At 46.0% G+C, this 15858-nt stretch overlaps 1 protein-coding gene across 1 annotated transcript in view; it reads left to right on the forward strand.

The window, feature by feature from the left end:
* Positions 1-15858, forward strand: part of PARVA (parvin alpha) — a 179132-nt gene that overhangs the window by 105840 nt on the left and 57434 nt on the right. The window contains exons 2-4 of the mRNA XM_055142934.1: positions 8551-8640; positions 8720-8790; positions 11623-11725. Coding sequence (XP_054998909.1) covers positions 8551-8640; positions 8720-8790; positions 11623-11725 — 264 coding nt within the window. The remainder of the gene's footprint in view (positions 1-8550; positions 8641-8719; positions 8791-11622; positions 11726-15858) is intronic.

Raw genomic sequence — 15858 nt, forward strand, 5'->3', positions numbered from 1 at the left:
GAAAGGTAGTACAGAGCTTAAGGAACTTGCTTTGCATGCAGCTGCAATAGTCCTAATGGTTGGTTAGTGAAACTCTCTTACCATATTGGCTTCCGTTGGCTTGCCTTTGCTCCTTTACCCAAAATCACTGAACTATATTTGTGGAGATATGCTTTGGGGTGGGTTCTCCCTTTTGTTGCATTGACCTGTGTTTGTATTCTTTTGGCATCACCATGCTATCTTGATCACTATAGTCTTATAGTAGTGTTGAAGTCTGGTATTGCTAGTCCTTCAACTTTGTTGTTCTTTTTTAATATTGTGTTTATTTTTTAGGGTGTTTTCCTTCCTCTGTAAACTTTAGACTCTGTCAATATTCGCAAAATAATTTTCTATTATGAGTGGGATGAATTTAAAAGTAAAAATATAGTTGCAAAGATTTGACACCTTAATATTGTTTTCCAGTACATAAACCCTAAATATTTATTTACTTAAATCTTATTTGATTTATTTTATCAAAGTCTTACAGTTTTCTGAATATTAAGCTAGTACATATTTTTATCAAGCTATACCCTAGTACAGCATTTATGGTACAGTCCTAAATGATACTGAGTTTTTTTGTTTAAAATTCCAGTTATACATTGCTGGTACTTAGGAGAATTGTTGGTTTTTATATATTAATGATGTATTTAACCTTGTTAATAATTGATTATTAGTCTTAGGAGTTTGGGGAAGATTTGTCGTGGTTACTTATGGAGATTTTTTACATAGAAAATTGTGTCATTGACAAAGATGGTTTTATTTCTTCCTTCCCCATCTATATACCTCTTACTTCTTTTTCTTATAACTAGCTAAAATCTTTGGTGAGAGGCGAAGCCATTGCCATACTGTCAGACTTAGGGGGAAACACATCTGGTTCACCCCACTAACTACGATGTTTGACATAGTTTTAGGGGGTAGATTTTATTTTAGGTTGATTTTTTTTCACGGAGAAAAACAGTTGGGACTTGCTGACCAGACAGTGTACTTGTCTCATCTAACTGCCAAGAACTTCTGTGGGAGCCCGTGAGTGATTTAGAAATTAAGGGAGCTTTAGTAGCTTTCAAGAGGACGAAAATTAATCAGTGGGATCCTGATAAAGACTTAAAGTAGCCGGAAAGTCTCACTGGGGACCACTTGCTCTGAAGCAGAAAAAACATTCTAAAGATTCTTTTGCCCTCCCTCAGACTGTTTTTCCATTTGGGTTTTGTTTTTTATACTTTTGGTTTTGACTGTGGACGCAGACAGCACAGTTCCTGGGAAGATTGAGGAATAAATTAATTCAAGACACTAGACCCTTTGCACCCCGCCTACTTATTCATTCTTCTAACTTACACCCCACCCTACACTTTTCCTTACATTCTCAGTACCTTGACAGAATTGCCTGCCTTCTTGGTACACAGACATGCCTTTTGTGGGGCACCTGTGTGAGATAAGCACTTACATTTCTTTTAAAGTTAGCTTAAATGTCCCCATCTCTGGGAATCTTTCTGAGTCTTTCCCATCTAGAGTTAACCATGTTAACAGATATTCCCACACTCACTGGAAGGGGCATACAGGACCTCTTCACCGCCTGTGAGCAGACAAAGGGACACTCATGTCAAGTCACCACACCTTTGTCCCTAGTACTGGCATGAGGTCTGCCCCAGAGGAAGTGCCCAGTGTTTATTGGATGGATGGATGGGTGGATGGATGGAATTACAAGCTTACAAGCTTTTAGGTGCCAATGTCTCAGCAAACACCAACTCATTTGGCTTAAACAGGAAAACTTCTTTCCCTTACAATAAGACACATAGACCAGCATGGTATTGCAACATACCAACAAGAATACTTTTCTTTTTCGTTCTTCTCAGTTAACCTTAACATATTAACTTCTTTGGCCTAACTACCCTCCTAGCTACAAAACAAATGCCACAAATCCAGGCATAAAATCTGGATGTAATAATGATAAGGAGAAAGAAATACTTTATCTTCAGTGAGCCTTTTTTTTAGAATGAAGGAAAGGGGCTGAGCAATAGTCCAGGTTGGGACAGGGTGTTTGTCTAGCACATGGCTGACCAGGATTCAATCCCCAGCACCCCCATATGATTCTTAGAGCACTGCAGGAGTGATCCACGAGCTCAGAACCAGGTATAAGACCTGAACACTGCTGGGTGTGGCCCAAATACCTAACTAAATTAATTAATTAAAATGGAGGAAAAACTTTTCTAGACACTTACAGAAATTTCTTCTCACAGCTTATTGACTAGAATTGTATTCCATGATAATGTTGAGCCAATTACCACTAACGAGAGAGAGAGAGAGAGAGAGAGAGAGAGAGAGAGAGATTATCATGAGTAGTTTAAATCAATCAAAATGTAACTAGAGGCATGAGAGGAAGGGGCATGTTCTGAAATAAAGTGGGGGTTCTTCCAGCAATGGAAAATTAAAATATTAACCAGATAAACCAGAAGTGTGGGCGATGCCCTTGTTTTAGAGAGTTGCTTTGTATGGGTTGAAACCATAGCTTAAGGGGCCGAGCTGGTGTTTTGCCGGCCACAGGCCTTGGTTCAGTTCCTGACAATAATGGCATTACATGTCCGTAAAGCACCACTAAATGTCACACCCCCATTCCCACCCCAAATAGAATTGTTTTAATTTGGGGTTGAAGAGATTGTACAGGAGGTAGTGTGCTTACCTTACAGCTGACTCAGATTTGATCCCCCAGGCATCCCCTGTGGTCCCTGAGCACCACCAGGAGTGAATCCTGAGTGCAGTGCCAGGAATAACCCCTGAGCATTACCAGGTGTGCTCCCACCCCCCACCCCCCAAACAACAATTGTTTTAATTCAAATTTCAGCAAGACCAAGTGTCTGCCATGAGACCCATAGTTAATAAAAAATCAACATAGGATTCAAATCCAGCTCTTTCAAACTCCATGTATACTTTCTTTCCCTGCTCCATAGCTGGACCACGAACCAGCTTGCATTTCTGGGAAAACCAAAGCCCTTTCTCCTGGCTAGCACTTTCGGCGGGGTCCAGGCAAGCACCCAGCTTTCCCAAGTCCACCTTCAGCTGAGCATTTAATCTGTTGATTAAGTTATGACTAATGGCACTGAGGGCTGCACATGCAGACCTAGTTTTAGATTGTTAAGGGGATTCAAGGAATAAACATCATATTCATATTCTATGCCTAGAAAATTCAATTGCAGCTCTTTGTTTTTGAAAGCATAGGGATTGGTGAGGGGCTTGTGTTGGCCCTGCTTCGGTTTAATAGAAATGAAACTTCCAAAGCAGGCGGGCTGTTTTGGGAAAGTGGCCACTAATGCAGCCCCAGGGGGCGGGGGCCAGGCCTGAGCAGGGCAGTTTGCATATTCACTTTTACAAACAGTTGGCTCCAAGTCAGCAGTTAATGGGATGGGAATGATGTTTCTGTACCAAATCACTTCCTGCAAAAAAACATTTGCAATTGCAAACATATCTCAGCCTTTCTTCTTGGGTTTGTTATGTCTCTCGGAGTGAATTAAAGCGGCAGGGAGGGCAGAGTGGAAGTTTTCATCTGAAAATATTTTTAACAATGAACTTCATAGAAAAAGAAATTCTACTCAGGCCCATCTTTAGGACCCCTGACTGCAAATATTGCATGCGTGGTCATACTCTCAAGATGTAAATATTTCTATATGCACAAACTGGCCCTGGTTGTAAACAGTGATCGATAGGCATGGCTTTTCTTTGCTTATCAGATACGGCCTGGAAATGCTGCCTCTGAAGTGTGCATACATGTACACACATGCACACTCACAGGGTCAGGGCCAAAATACAGATATTTTTCTTCCTGGAGGAAAAACTGGAATTCTTTGCATCCCATTCAACTGTGTGGGCAAATTCAACTTCAACTCATGCACAGTGGATTTGTGCTCTGAGAGTTTTGTTTATTCATTTAGTCATCAAATTGTTTCTGGTGCTTCTTATGCACTAAGATTTTTTTTTAAGTGACAGTGACATGTATTTACATAGTTACTATCAGGTGCCAAATATAAACATATATATCTAAGTGTTTTCCATATGTTAGCTCATTTAATCTTCTCAACAGTATCTTTGGAGATAGGCAGTATTGTCATTTCTAGTTTTCAGATGGGACGGGAAGAGAAGATTAATTATTTCAAATTATGATGAGTGCTACAAGGAGGGGAAATCTACAGGACAGGGAGGTGGGGCTAATCAGAGTGCTGTGTAGGTCTTAGCAAAGATGTGGGGTTTAATTCTGAGTTACTAGGAAGCCTGGAGTGTGCTGGAGCCAGGGGAGTGTCTTCTCCTGAGAATGTTTCCATCTTTATTGAACTTTCTGGCTCCGAATAGGAAGTTAGCTGCGACAGGGAAGATGTCTGAGAAGACATTAGGAAGAGAAGGTGATCTGATTGTCGAGTCAAGGGCAGGAGCAGCCTCAGCCAGAGTGGTGGTGAAGGGTGGTGAGTGGCAGTTGGAAGGGGCCCTCTTTTGGAAATGTAATGTATAAAACTCAACAGTGTATTAGATGCAAAAGGTGAGGAAACAGTAGAATTTAAGAATGTTTGGGGGCCAAGAGATAGCACAAACAGTAGCAGCATTTGCCTTCCACATGGGTGATCTGGTTCAATCAATCCCTGGCACCCCCAAGCCTGAATCACAATGATTTCTGAGTGCAGAGCCAGGAGTAAGCCCTGAGCATCACTGGGTGTGGCTCAATACCTCCCCCAACCCCCAAAAAAACATGAGTGATTGGGACACAGTGGACAATTACCTGCCTTGCACACTTGAAGCTGATGAGAGTCAGATCCCTGGGACTGCCCCCCTGGCAACACTGTGGTCCTGGAAGCTCTGACCCTTCACCCCTATAGCCACAGCAAACTGTGTGATCTCAGGTGCACCACAACCCCATATGCATGTACCCCTGGTCATCATGACAACCACAACCAAAAGGGAAAGGAGGAGGACTGTTTTAAAAGTGCTCTGATTAGGGCTCTAGCCACTGTACAAAGTGATGGTGCTTCAGTGGGGAGGAACAGATGTTGGTCTAAAGTTATGGTGAGGTTGTAGATAGTGAGAGTCATGACTTCTGTTTTGGAGAAGTAATTTTGAGATTTTTTCTTCTTTTTGGGCCACACCCAGCGGTGCTCAGGGATTATTCCTGGCTCTGCACTCAGGAATTACTCCTGGCAGTGCTTGGGGGACCATATGGGATGCCTGGGATTGAACCCAAGTCGGCTGTATGCAAGGCAATCCACTGTACTATCTCTGCGGCCCCAAGAGATTTTTTTTTTTTTTTTTGCTTTTTGGGTCACACCCAGCAATGCTAAGGGGTCACTCCTGGCTCTGCACTCAGGAATTACCCCTGGGCATGCTCAGGGGACCATATGGGATGCTGGGAATCAAACCCAGGTCGGCCACGTGCAAGGCAAATGCCCTACCCGCTGTGCTATCACTCCAGCCCCCCAAGAGATCTTTTTTAACTGAAGGAATAAACCTGAAGGTCAGGCCTTGGCTGAAGATGTCAATGTGTTTTGTTTTTGTTTTGTTTTATCTTGGGACTACTTAGTGCTCAGGCTTCACTCCTGGGGAATCTTACTTGTTGGTAGGGGTTGAATGGGCTCAGCTCCATGCAAGGCAAGTACCTTAAGCTCTGTACTATCTCTTCAGGCCCTGAGGATGTAAATATGGGCAGCAGGCTCAGCATTTAGATATATGGGATCATCCAGGACAACATTATCTGATTGACTTTCCTGTGTGGATATATCCCTTCTACCTATGTACTGTCCAATATATAAGCCAATAGCCACATGTGTGGGCCACTGAGTACTTGGAATGTAATGGGTATAATTGAATTTTTAATGAATCTCCATTTAAATCACTGCATGTGGCTAATGGCTATCATGCTGGACCACAGAGATCTAGGGGAGAATATAGATTGAGGAAAGAAGACCCTGGGCAAGAGCTAGTTTCCTTACTGGCCCATGAAACCCAATTCTGCACCCACATGTAAGCATGTCTTTATTTCCTCTGCCTATTGTTTGCACAGTGGTGCTTGTGAGTAATGAAAATCTTGCTTCTTTGTAAAAAAATCACCTGGGAGAGAAAGCCAAGTGCAATTCCAGGGAGCAATAGCACTGTAGCACTGTTATCCCGTTGTTCATCGATTTGCTCAAGTGGGCACCAGTAATGTCTCCATGGTGAGACTTGTTGTTACTGTTTTTGGCATATCGAATACGCCACGGGTAGCTTGCCAGGCTCTGCCATGTGGATGGGATACTCTCGGTAGCTTGCCAGCCTCTCTGAGAGGGACGGAGGAATTGAACCCAGTTCAGCCGCGTGCAAGGCAAATGCCCTACCCTCTGTGCTATCACTCCAGTCCACGGAGCAATATTAGAAGACATTAGTAGAGCCTAGGGGTAAGCTCAAAAGCAATTGCTATGCTTTGGTATACTTTTAGAATCATCAAAGCCTCTCAAAGGTGCTGTTTATGTTTTCCAGATATGTTTTATGGGAGAAAATTCTGTGGGTTGGTGTATGTCTGTGAATTTAGAGATTCAAGAGCATGATTGGCTGGTATCCCATATAAATGTCAAGAGCCCGCAGCCCTGGGTCTGACTCATCCCAGCTTCATAATGCCAGTTGTGTCTCTTTAGGGTAGAGTATGTTTCACTTTCTTTGTTAGGCAATCCTGTTCCCTTGTCCAACTGCAACCAGCAGTGTGTTTGCTAATATGAAAGAACTCTTTGTAAGCGACTGCCTTGTGCTTGAAAGTTCTTGCAAGTAGATGCTGGCAATCAGAGGCCAGAGTCCATAAAAAATATAAAATGGAAAGACAGGACATGGCTTTTTTTTTAAGGTTGAGTGCCACTGCCATATTAGTTCTTCAGAAACTTTTGGTGACCCCGTATACCTTCAGAGAAAATAGCCTTTCTGAGCTTAATTAGTGAAAAGTAATTATGCAAACTGGAACTGAATAGAGGTAAGGGGATTTCAGTTCCTGCTTGTTTGCAAGGTGAGCCAAGGTCAGCTCTCAGCAAGTGTCCGATGCACAACTGGCTTTGTGGTAGGAACATTTTGTTAAAACTAAGTTTTTGTGTGGAGGATGGGTGCCTGGAAGTTTATCATGGTCACTGAGCACATTTAATTTTTTCATGCAAGAGTTTGGAAACTAAAAGAATTTGCCAGGGGGGAGCAGGAGCGACAGTACAATGGGCACAGCACCTGCCTTGTATGCTGCCGACTCAAGTTCAATCCCCAGCACCCCATATGGTCCCTTGGCCCCCTCCGGGAGTGATCCCTGGAATGCATAACCGAGAGTAAGGCCTGAGCACTGCTGGTTATAGTCCCCAAACCAAATAAGTAAAAGTTAAAAGAACTTGCTGGTTGTCTCACTGAACTTAAACTGTATTCAGCTGAGATCTAGAGCGGGGAGTGGGCTTGGTCGAGGGCCCGTAGTTCATAGGAGCCGAAGGGACAAGGGACCCTGGACAGGGAGGAAACCCACAAGGCCCTCCAAGCAGCCACTGGGAATGGGGAGAACAAGGGCAGGAGCACTGCTGGGAGACTCTTCCCAAGCCCACCCTAAAAAGAGATGATTACAGGTCTTGGCAAAGAATGATGACAACATGGACTTATAGTTCCAATACTCATGAGGTTTTCCTAGAACTCAAAGGTTTTCCAGGTTATGTCATTTACAGAGCTAAAAACCAGCAGTGTTGAGCAAATCAGGTTGATTGTCCAGCCTACTAAAGACTATAAGTGAGATATAGATAGAGTCAAAAAGCAGGATGTTTGACTAAGCAGTTGAGTGGAAGAAAATGTCCAATAGGCATGGCAAAATTAAAATTGTCTTAAAACTCAAGAAGATCATTTGGACCATTCCAAGATTAGCCTGGCATTAGTATACAACCAACACTGGACTTTTGAGACATTGAGACTAAACAAATTTTTCATTAGCTATTTCTTAAAGAACAGGAGAGAATTGTGTAGAGCTTATTGTCACTAGAATGGAGGTGATCGTTATCACCTCCATTGGATAACGGAGGATGAATGGAGGGTTAAGATGGAGGTGGAGATGATAGTAGTGGGGATCCTGAGGAACATTCTCAGAGAGCCTGAGCCAGGAAGGGCTGAGTGGAGGAAGCACAGAGCTTACACCATGATTGGAGCTTTCACTTGAAGGATCAGTGGGTCCCTCCACCTCCACACAGGCACTGGGTACCTTGTATGCACCTTCCATGGTAGGTAAGAAGCAGGGACTGGGCAGGCAGTGCCCACCTCGGTTGCATTGTCTCTGCAAGCAGGCAGGTTTTTAGGCTAATGGAACCCCCTAGATCTCCAAAGAATGCCAGTGAGGGTCTGTGGGAAGAGGTGAGACAAAACGGGAGGTTGGTCCTCTTAGTAGGGAGATGAGGGACTCTCCTCATCTCTGCAGGCCAGGTGACCATGTAAACCTAACCCAGCACTAAGCAAACGGAGCAACTCAGCGCTGAGTACCAGGTCTACCACTGCCCTTCCCTAACCACCCTGCCTTCTTTGTCTTTGCAGTCTCAGAGCTTCAGGAGGAGGGTATGAACGCCATCAACCTGCCCCTCAGCCCCATCCCCTTTGAGCTGGACCCCGAGGACACCATGCTGGGTAAGTGGGTGTCTTGTCTTTCAGGGGTGGCCAAACGCCCTCGAGGGTCAGCTCCACTGACTTTCTTTTCTTCTTAAAGAGGAGAATGAAGTTCGCACCATGGTGGATCCAAACTCACGCAGCGACCCCAAACTTCAAGAACTGATGAAGGTAAGACATTTGCCGGCCCTGGGTGCCTCCCAGACTCCCCCCAGGGGCATAGAGTGTCCCTCTTCTGTGATGCCCCGGTGGAGCCACATCCTGCAGGCAGCTTGTGGCCCACTAGGGGGACAACTTGGCATGTAACAGAAGTGCAGTGGGGCCAGTGCTCCCAATGCTAGCGACGTTGGTACAAATGAGCTCAGGTTTACCAGGGTCTTAGAGTTTATAAGGCTTTGCACTGCTCTCCTCAGACTCTCTGGAAAGTTCTTGTAAATTGAATCCATGGCACCCCACCATTGTACAGCTGAGTAAATCAAGTCTCAGAAAAGCCCAGAACTTTGTCACAGCTGCATACAGAGACTGAATTCAGACGGAAGAGGGATGCGGTGACGTGTGGTATCTGAAGGCCTGGCATGGGGACTGGGCAGTGGTCACCTCAGGAAAAGGTCCATTTCATCCTCACTCCATTTCCCCGGCCTGTGTTTTTCTTCTTTGACTTCTCCAAGTATGTGACGTAGTGGCCCATTCTAAACGCTGAGTCTGAATTTCATTTTCCTAGCCCAGACCTACCTGTCATTTCCTGTGGGTGGCCTGTTGCAGATAGGCCTGTGCTGGGCATATTTAGGGTCTTTGCGCGTTTAAGTGCCTTTTCAACTTCAATTTGCCCACTTGCCCGCTTGCCTGTTGCCCCTGACAGCCAGATTCTGCTTCCTGCTCTCCCAAAGCTGGCCGCCTTCCTCTGGGCAGCCTCTCTAAACCCAGTGCATCACCCAGCCCCTCTGAGTGCTGCTGTGGTCCCCCTGTGTCACTTTGTGTTTATAATCACATGATGTTACAGCTATTCACATCTCCGTGTCTCTTTCACAATGTGGTGGGCCTCTGGGAGTTAGAGATAATGTGTTGTTGTTGTTTTTTTTTCTTTTTGATTTGTTACTGTGTGGGGACCAAACCTGGAGGTGCTCAGAGCTTACTCCTGGTTCTTTGCTCAGGGATCACTCCTGGTGAGGCTTGGGGGACCGTGTTCAGTGCCAGGAATCGAACCAGGAGTTGGTTGCAAAGCAAGTACTCGAACCCCAGTGCTCTCTCTCCAGTTCCAGGCCTCCTTTTCATCTGGATCCCCCAGGTTCAGCACAGGTGGTGACAGACAGCAGGTGTGGTGGGTGGTGGATGGAATGGGGAGAGGGGCAGGACAAGGAAGGAAAAGAAAGGCGCATGGTCATCTCTCTTAGGCCCATGGAATAGCATGCTGTGAGGGCCAGCAGGAGCAACAGACACTACCTGTGAGTTTTGATTTGTTTGTTTGCTTGTTTTTGTTTGGGGGGCAACCCCAAGTGATACTCAGGGGTTACTCCTGGTTCTGCACTCAGGAATCACTCCTGGTGGTGGTGCTGGGGGCACCCTATGAGATGCTGGGATCAAACCCAGGTCAGCCTCCTGCAAGGCCAGCACCCTACCCGCTGTGCTGTTGTTCCAGCCCCAGACACTGCTTTTGTTAAAAGGTCTTACACTGACAAAGAAGTCAAACACAGAAGGTGCCCTTCCTGAGATAGACATCATCAGCATTCTGGGCTCTCCTAGTGAGACTCTTGCCTGTGGGCATGGGAGGGGATTGAGAGCAAAAGGGCTTTGAGGACTTTCCTGTGAGAGGGAACCATTCTCTGTATTAACTGTGCTACTACAAGACCTCCCTGTGGCCAAAAACTCATCAAAATCTCTTTAAAATGGATTATGGTACATGTGTCTTTAGAAGCTTTAAGGAAGAGTGTGTGTGTGTGTGTGTGTGTGTGTGTGTGTGTGTGTGTGTGTGTGTGTGTGTGTGTTTGGGTAGGGGGCGCGAAATGCAGAACTCCACAAGCTTCTGTTCCTGTGCCTACCCCAGAGCAGCTGTTATGTGGGTCTGTCCATTTCCAGCCCACAGAGCCGACCTGTGCTGGGGCCTGAGGCCAGTAGAGCCCCAGGGAAAGAGGCATCCAGAGCTGGAGGCGAGAGAGGAGGTTGCACTGAGAAGCTTCACAGTGTAGGGAAGAGGGCACCTGCTTTAGGGCAGGGGACCCATTCTGTACCCAGGCAGCTCTGGCACCTGCGGGAGTCGGGGTTCCTCTAAATATGGGGGAGCCACATGTCCACCCACCAAATGTCATATTAGGGTCTCTTAGACTTTATTTACTCCTCTCTACTTGAATACTAGATGCTCAGCCCTGCCAGATGTGATTCCTTCCAACCACTGACCCTCACCTATTTTCATCCTTGGTTTCCATACGGGGAGACTCATGTCAGAGGCTCAGAGAAGATGACTCGCTTGTCTAGGTTCAGAGATCTCAGTGATAGATAAGTTCAGATCCACTGATCACAGAGTTACACACAGATCAATGAATGGAGGAACTCTGCGGTTTCACTCTGCTTTGCATGAACCCCAAAGCCTATTCATGTCTGCCTTTGGTTGGTACAAAGCTCCATAGCCAGACACACCACATTACTTTTCATTAACATAAGGAAGGGTGGAGAAGAACATAAAGGCAGAGACATTTACGCCATGAGCTCTAGGGTCAGTCACGCCTGTGAATTAGCAGGTCCACTGGACTCATACTCACAGCTATGACCTGTTTGAGGGGGCGGAGGGATTGGGCCACATTCACAGTGCTCAGGGTTTTCTCCTGTTCTGCATTCAGGAATGATTCTTAGTGGTGCTTGGGGAATCATATAGGATGCCCGGAATTGAACTTGGGTTAGCTACATGCAAGGCAAGTGACCGACCCCGCTTGCTCTCTCTGGCTGCAGAGATTTTAATGGCTCAGGATAAGAAACCCTGTGCTTCTACTCATCTCATTTTTTTCTCTCTAGGTACTAATTGACTGGATTAATGACGTCTTGGTGGGAGAGAGAATCATTGTGAAAGACCTGGCTGAAGATTTATATGATGGACAAGTGCTACAGAAACTTTTTGGTAAGAGGAGGTTGGATGTACAGGGTTGTCCTCCACCCCCAAATGGATGGGTATCTTACTTCCAGTGAGAAAGCCTTGATCTCCGTTCACAGCGTGAACATGTGTGGAGTGGCAGTGTGTAGAGTGTGAGATCTTACGCTAACACAACACTCATACCCACACAACTCCCCACACAGACATACCACACACACCATACTTCATCTGGGATGGAATGTGAATATGTAGGCTGTGGGTGTTTCTCTCTCTCTCTCTCACACACACACACACACACACACACACAGAGTTAGATTTCCTTTTCAAACCTCTTTAACATGAATTGTAGCCAGATGTGACTTTTCCCTGTTGCCAGTCATCCTCTGGCTAGAGGCCATGCTCCCACCATGACAGAAAGATGTCTCACTCTAATCAGGAAAATTGTATACCGTGGCCTCTGCAGGTAGACGGGGTGGGAGGGGGGGGACAGGGGAGGAGGGAGGATGTGAGTGTTGGTGAACCTTTATTATTCAAGGTCGTATGTATCTGCACCTCAGCAGAGCCCTCTCCAGGTCAGGTGATGATAAGGGAGCAGGTTCCTCTGTGCTGGCTGTTGCCCAGGTAGCGAGGTGTGACCCATCTGGTCCGATAAACCAGTTCACAGCTGTCACACAACAGGTCAAAGTGGATGGAAAGGACAAATTTAGCTTTAGTGACTTTGGAATTCCCTCACTGTTCCCCATCTTACTTACTTATTTAATTAATTAATCAATCAATTTTAGGTTTGGGGCCATACCCAGAAATACTCCTGGCTCTGCACTCAGGGGTCATTTTTGGCTGGGCTCAGAGGCTCAGAGAGTCCCAGAGAGCAAACCCTGGCCGGTTATGTTCAAGACCAGCACCTTACCCACTGTACTCTCTCCATCCCTGTGTTCCTCATGTTAATCTCTGGTCCAAAGCTCTTCTCCAAGTATTCACTTTATCTTCCTTGCGAGCACCTTTGCTAGCCCCGCCTGAGTTCATCTACTCCCTCAATGTGTGTCTTCCCTCTGAAGAGCTTCTGCCCCATCCTTGCCACACTTGTCTGTGAGAGAGGCTCTATCATCTGGGTTTTTGGTTTTTTTTTTTTTTTTTATTGGAAATTCTTTCCTGAATCACCGTCCCTGCCATTTCCACCAGTCTGAACTGAAGAAACAACTTCCTGGCTCACCTCTTGGCCCCCATTTCGGCTCCTCCTCCCAATCGCTAGACCGCCAGCAGAGAAACTTTTTAAAATCTCAATCTAATCTTGCCAGTACTTGCTTAAAACTCTCAGCAACTCCCCCCAACTGTGGGACAAAGTTCAGCCTGTTAGCACAACATTCCAAACATTTCATCATCTGACCCCCAGCTGTCTTTTCCATCTCACCTCCGGCCACTCCCACACAAGTGACTCAGACCAGAGAGCCGCTTTGAGAGCGTCCCACGCAGCGTACAGCCCTCGAGTGTCTCTCATCATTGCTGCCTTTATTATTTTAAGGTATACCCTTGCCACATGATTACGTACACAGCATGTTAACACCTCTGGACTTTGGCTATTCTTCCTTATGGCCTCTTCCTCCCTGGTTTTGTGTGTGTGTGTGGGGGGGGTTGTTTTGGGGGCCTGGGGTGGGAGTGGGGAACCAGACTAGACTGTGATCAGGGTTTTCTCCTGACTCTGCACTTAGGGTTTATTCCTGGCAGTGCGCAGGGGCCATCTGGGGTGCCGGCAATAGAACCGAGGTAGGCCACGTGCAAGGCAAGACACCTATCACGGTATTCTCTCCAGCTCCCTCTTCCTCTTCCTTTCCTTACCAGGGAAGATCATTATTATTCATCCTTTCCGTCTAAAATCAAACAAATGTAACTCCTTCCCATTCTCCTCTCAGCACAATCACCTCTAGACATAATAGTTTGATAGTCATGGGATCTTCTGTGTCTCTTAGATATATACACATGCACACAAACAAGATGCATGATGAATATACCCTTTCTAAAAAAATAATAAACATTTCCATTTGTCGTTTGAAGCAATATTCCAGTATAATGTCAGTTTCAGGTATGTGTATCATTAAAAGTCCATGCTTATACCACACTAAGTTTACTACTAAAGTACAGTTTTACTTTGTTTATTTTTGGTTTGGGGGCAACACTTGGTTCTTAAGGCTTACTCCTGGCTATGTGCTTAAGGATCAGGTCACTCCTGATAGTTCCTGGGGGACAGAATATGGTGCCAGGGATCAAACCTGGTTTGCAAGTGACCTGCAAAGCAAGTGACTTAAACTCTGAACTGGGACTGGAGCAATAGCACAGCAGTACAGTGTTTGACTTGCATGTGGCAGTCCTGGGTTTGGTTCCCAGCATCCCATATGGTCCCTTGAGCACCACCAGGAGTGATTCCTGAGTGCATGAGCCAGGAGTAACCCCTGTGCATCGCCAGGTGTGACCCAAAAAGCAAATAAATAAATAAATAAATAAACTCTGAACTATCTCTCTGGTCCTAACATCCAGTTTTATCCATATAATTGCACCTTTATTCTGTTTACCTGCCCCCTTTATATGTTCCTTCCTATAGCACTGTAGCACTGTCGTCTCGTTGTTCATAGATTTACTCGAGCGGGCATCAGTAACATCTCCATTGTGAGACTTGTTACTGTTTTTGGCATATCGAATATGCCACAGGTAGCTTGTCAGGCTCTGCCGTGTGGATGGGATACTCTCTGTAGCTTGCTGGGCTGTCCGAGAGGGACGGAGGAATTGAACCCAGGTTGGCCACGTGTAAGGCAAATGCCCTACCGGCTGTGCTGTCGCTCCAGTCTATATAATAATATATTATTGATGCCTTTATTATAAGACTTTGTTATTGTGTTAGTCAGACTTCACAAAGTCAACAGCCAGGCCTCCCTTATCCAGGCTTCTCCCCCACCGCCAGGTTGCCGAGCACTTAATCCGTGTATACTGAGTGAAAGGATGAATCACAGAACATCTAGTAATGTTTCAGGTGCTGAACTGACTTGGTATGCAAACATCGGTGTTCGTGAGTGTTAATATTTAAATACCTGTAAATGTAACTGAGCGCAGGGAGGACCTGGATCGGCTCTGGCACGCATCACCCTGGGAAAGCCACGTGGGTCACTGAGCAGCCCTCCCAGTGTCTGCAGCTCCCCCTCCCCCCTCCCTACAGATTTCTTGTCAGGATCTGAAACTGTCTTGAAATGTTCCACACTGAGCTTTCAAAACAAGGATGGAATGTGGTCATGGAGTAACGGGCTGCGGCCGTGAAGTAATCCTGCCTCCCGGAATGGTTACAAAACTCTCCCCCCCCCCACATCTGTGGAGCCCCCAGTCAGGACTGTAGTCCAGTCACATGAGAGGGTTTCAGATCTCAACTCCATGTGGAAAAGGAGTCCAAGACAAATGTGCAGCAGCTTTTGTTAGGACAAGTTCTGACCTTCTGTGGAGCTCAAGGGACATTTGCATCCCAAAGCTCCCAGGCTAATCTCCCCAGGCAGGAGGGACTAGTTTGCAGTTGAAAATATTCACCAAGTGCTCCTGAGAGGAATCTGTGTGGAGATTTGAGTTTGGGGTTACCCTCCCAACCTGAGTCCCCTCCAGTTGCTTGTCCATCTCCCTTCTCTCCCAGCCGAGTTTCTCAAAAGAATCCGCAGCCCTTGTTCTATCTGCTTCCCCATCGCTGCTGTTTCCAGAAAACTGAGGACGTTGGTCCCGAGATCGTCTTTCTGTTCTGACCTCCCCTGTGTATGCAGAGGACTTGATGCAACCAAACATTGTTGTCACTTTCCCTAGGTCATAATTTCTACAATCTCACGCTCTCCTGGTTTCCTTCTATCTCTGACACCCTCTTCTTTCTCTGGTATTTGTTCTCCTTATTTCTGCATGGCTGAGGTTTTTCCATTTTCCATGCTCAGTCGTCCTCTTTAATTTTTCACAGTCATCAGTGATCACGTTTACTCAAGTTTCAGCCACTGTCTAGGAGATAGTTACTCCCAGTTCTGTACCTCCAGAGCAGCTGTTTCTCTGGGAAGCTGCCAGGCTGGTTTTTTTAACTGCCTTCCAAACATCCTTATCTGGGACCAGAGCGATAGTACAGTGGGTAGGGCATTTGCCTTGCATGTCGCAGA

The sequence above is a fragment of the Sorex araneus genome, chromosome 6 (genome assembly GCF_027595985.1).
Source record: "Sorex araneus isolate mSorAra2 chromosome 6, mSorAra2.pri, whole genome shotgun sequence".
In the NCBI taxonomy this organism is placed as follows: Eukaryota; Metazoa; Chordata; class Mammalia; order Eulipotyphla; family Soricidae; genus Sorex; species Sorex araneus.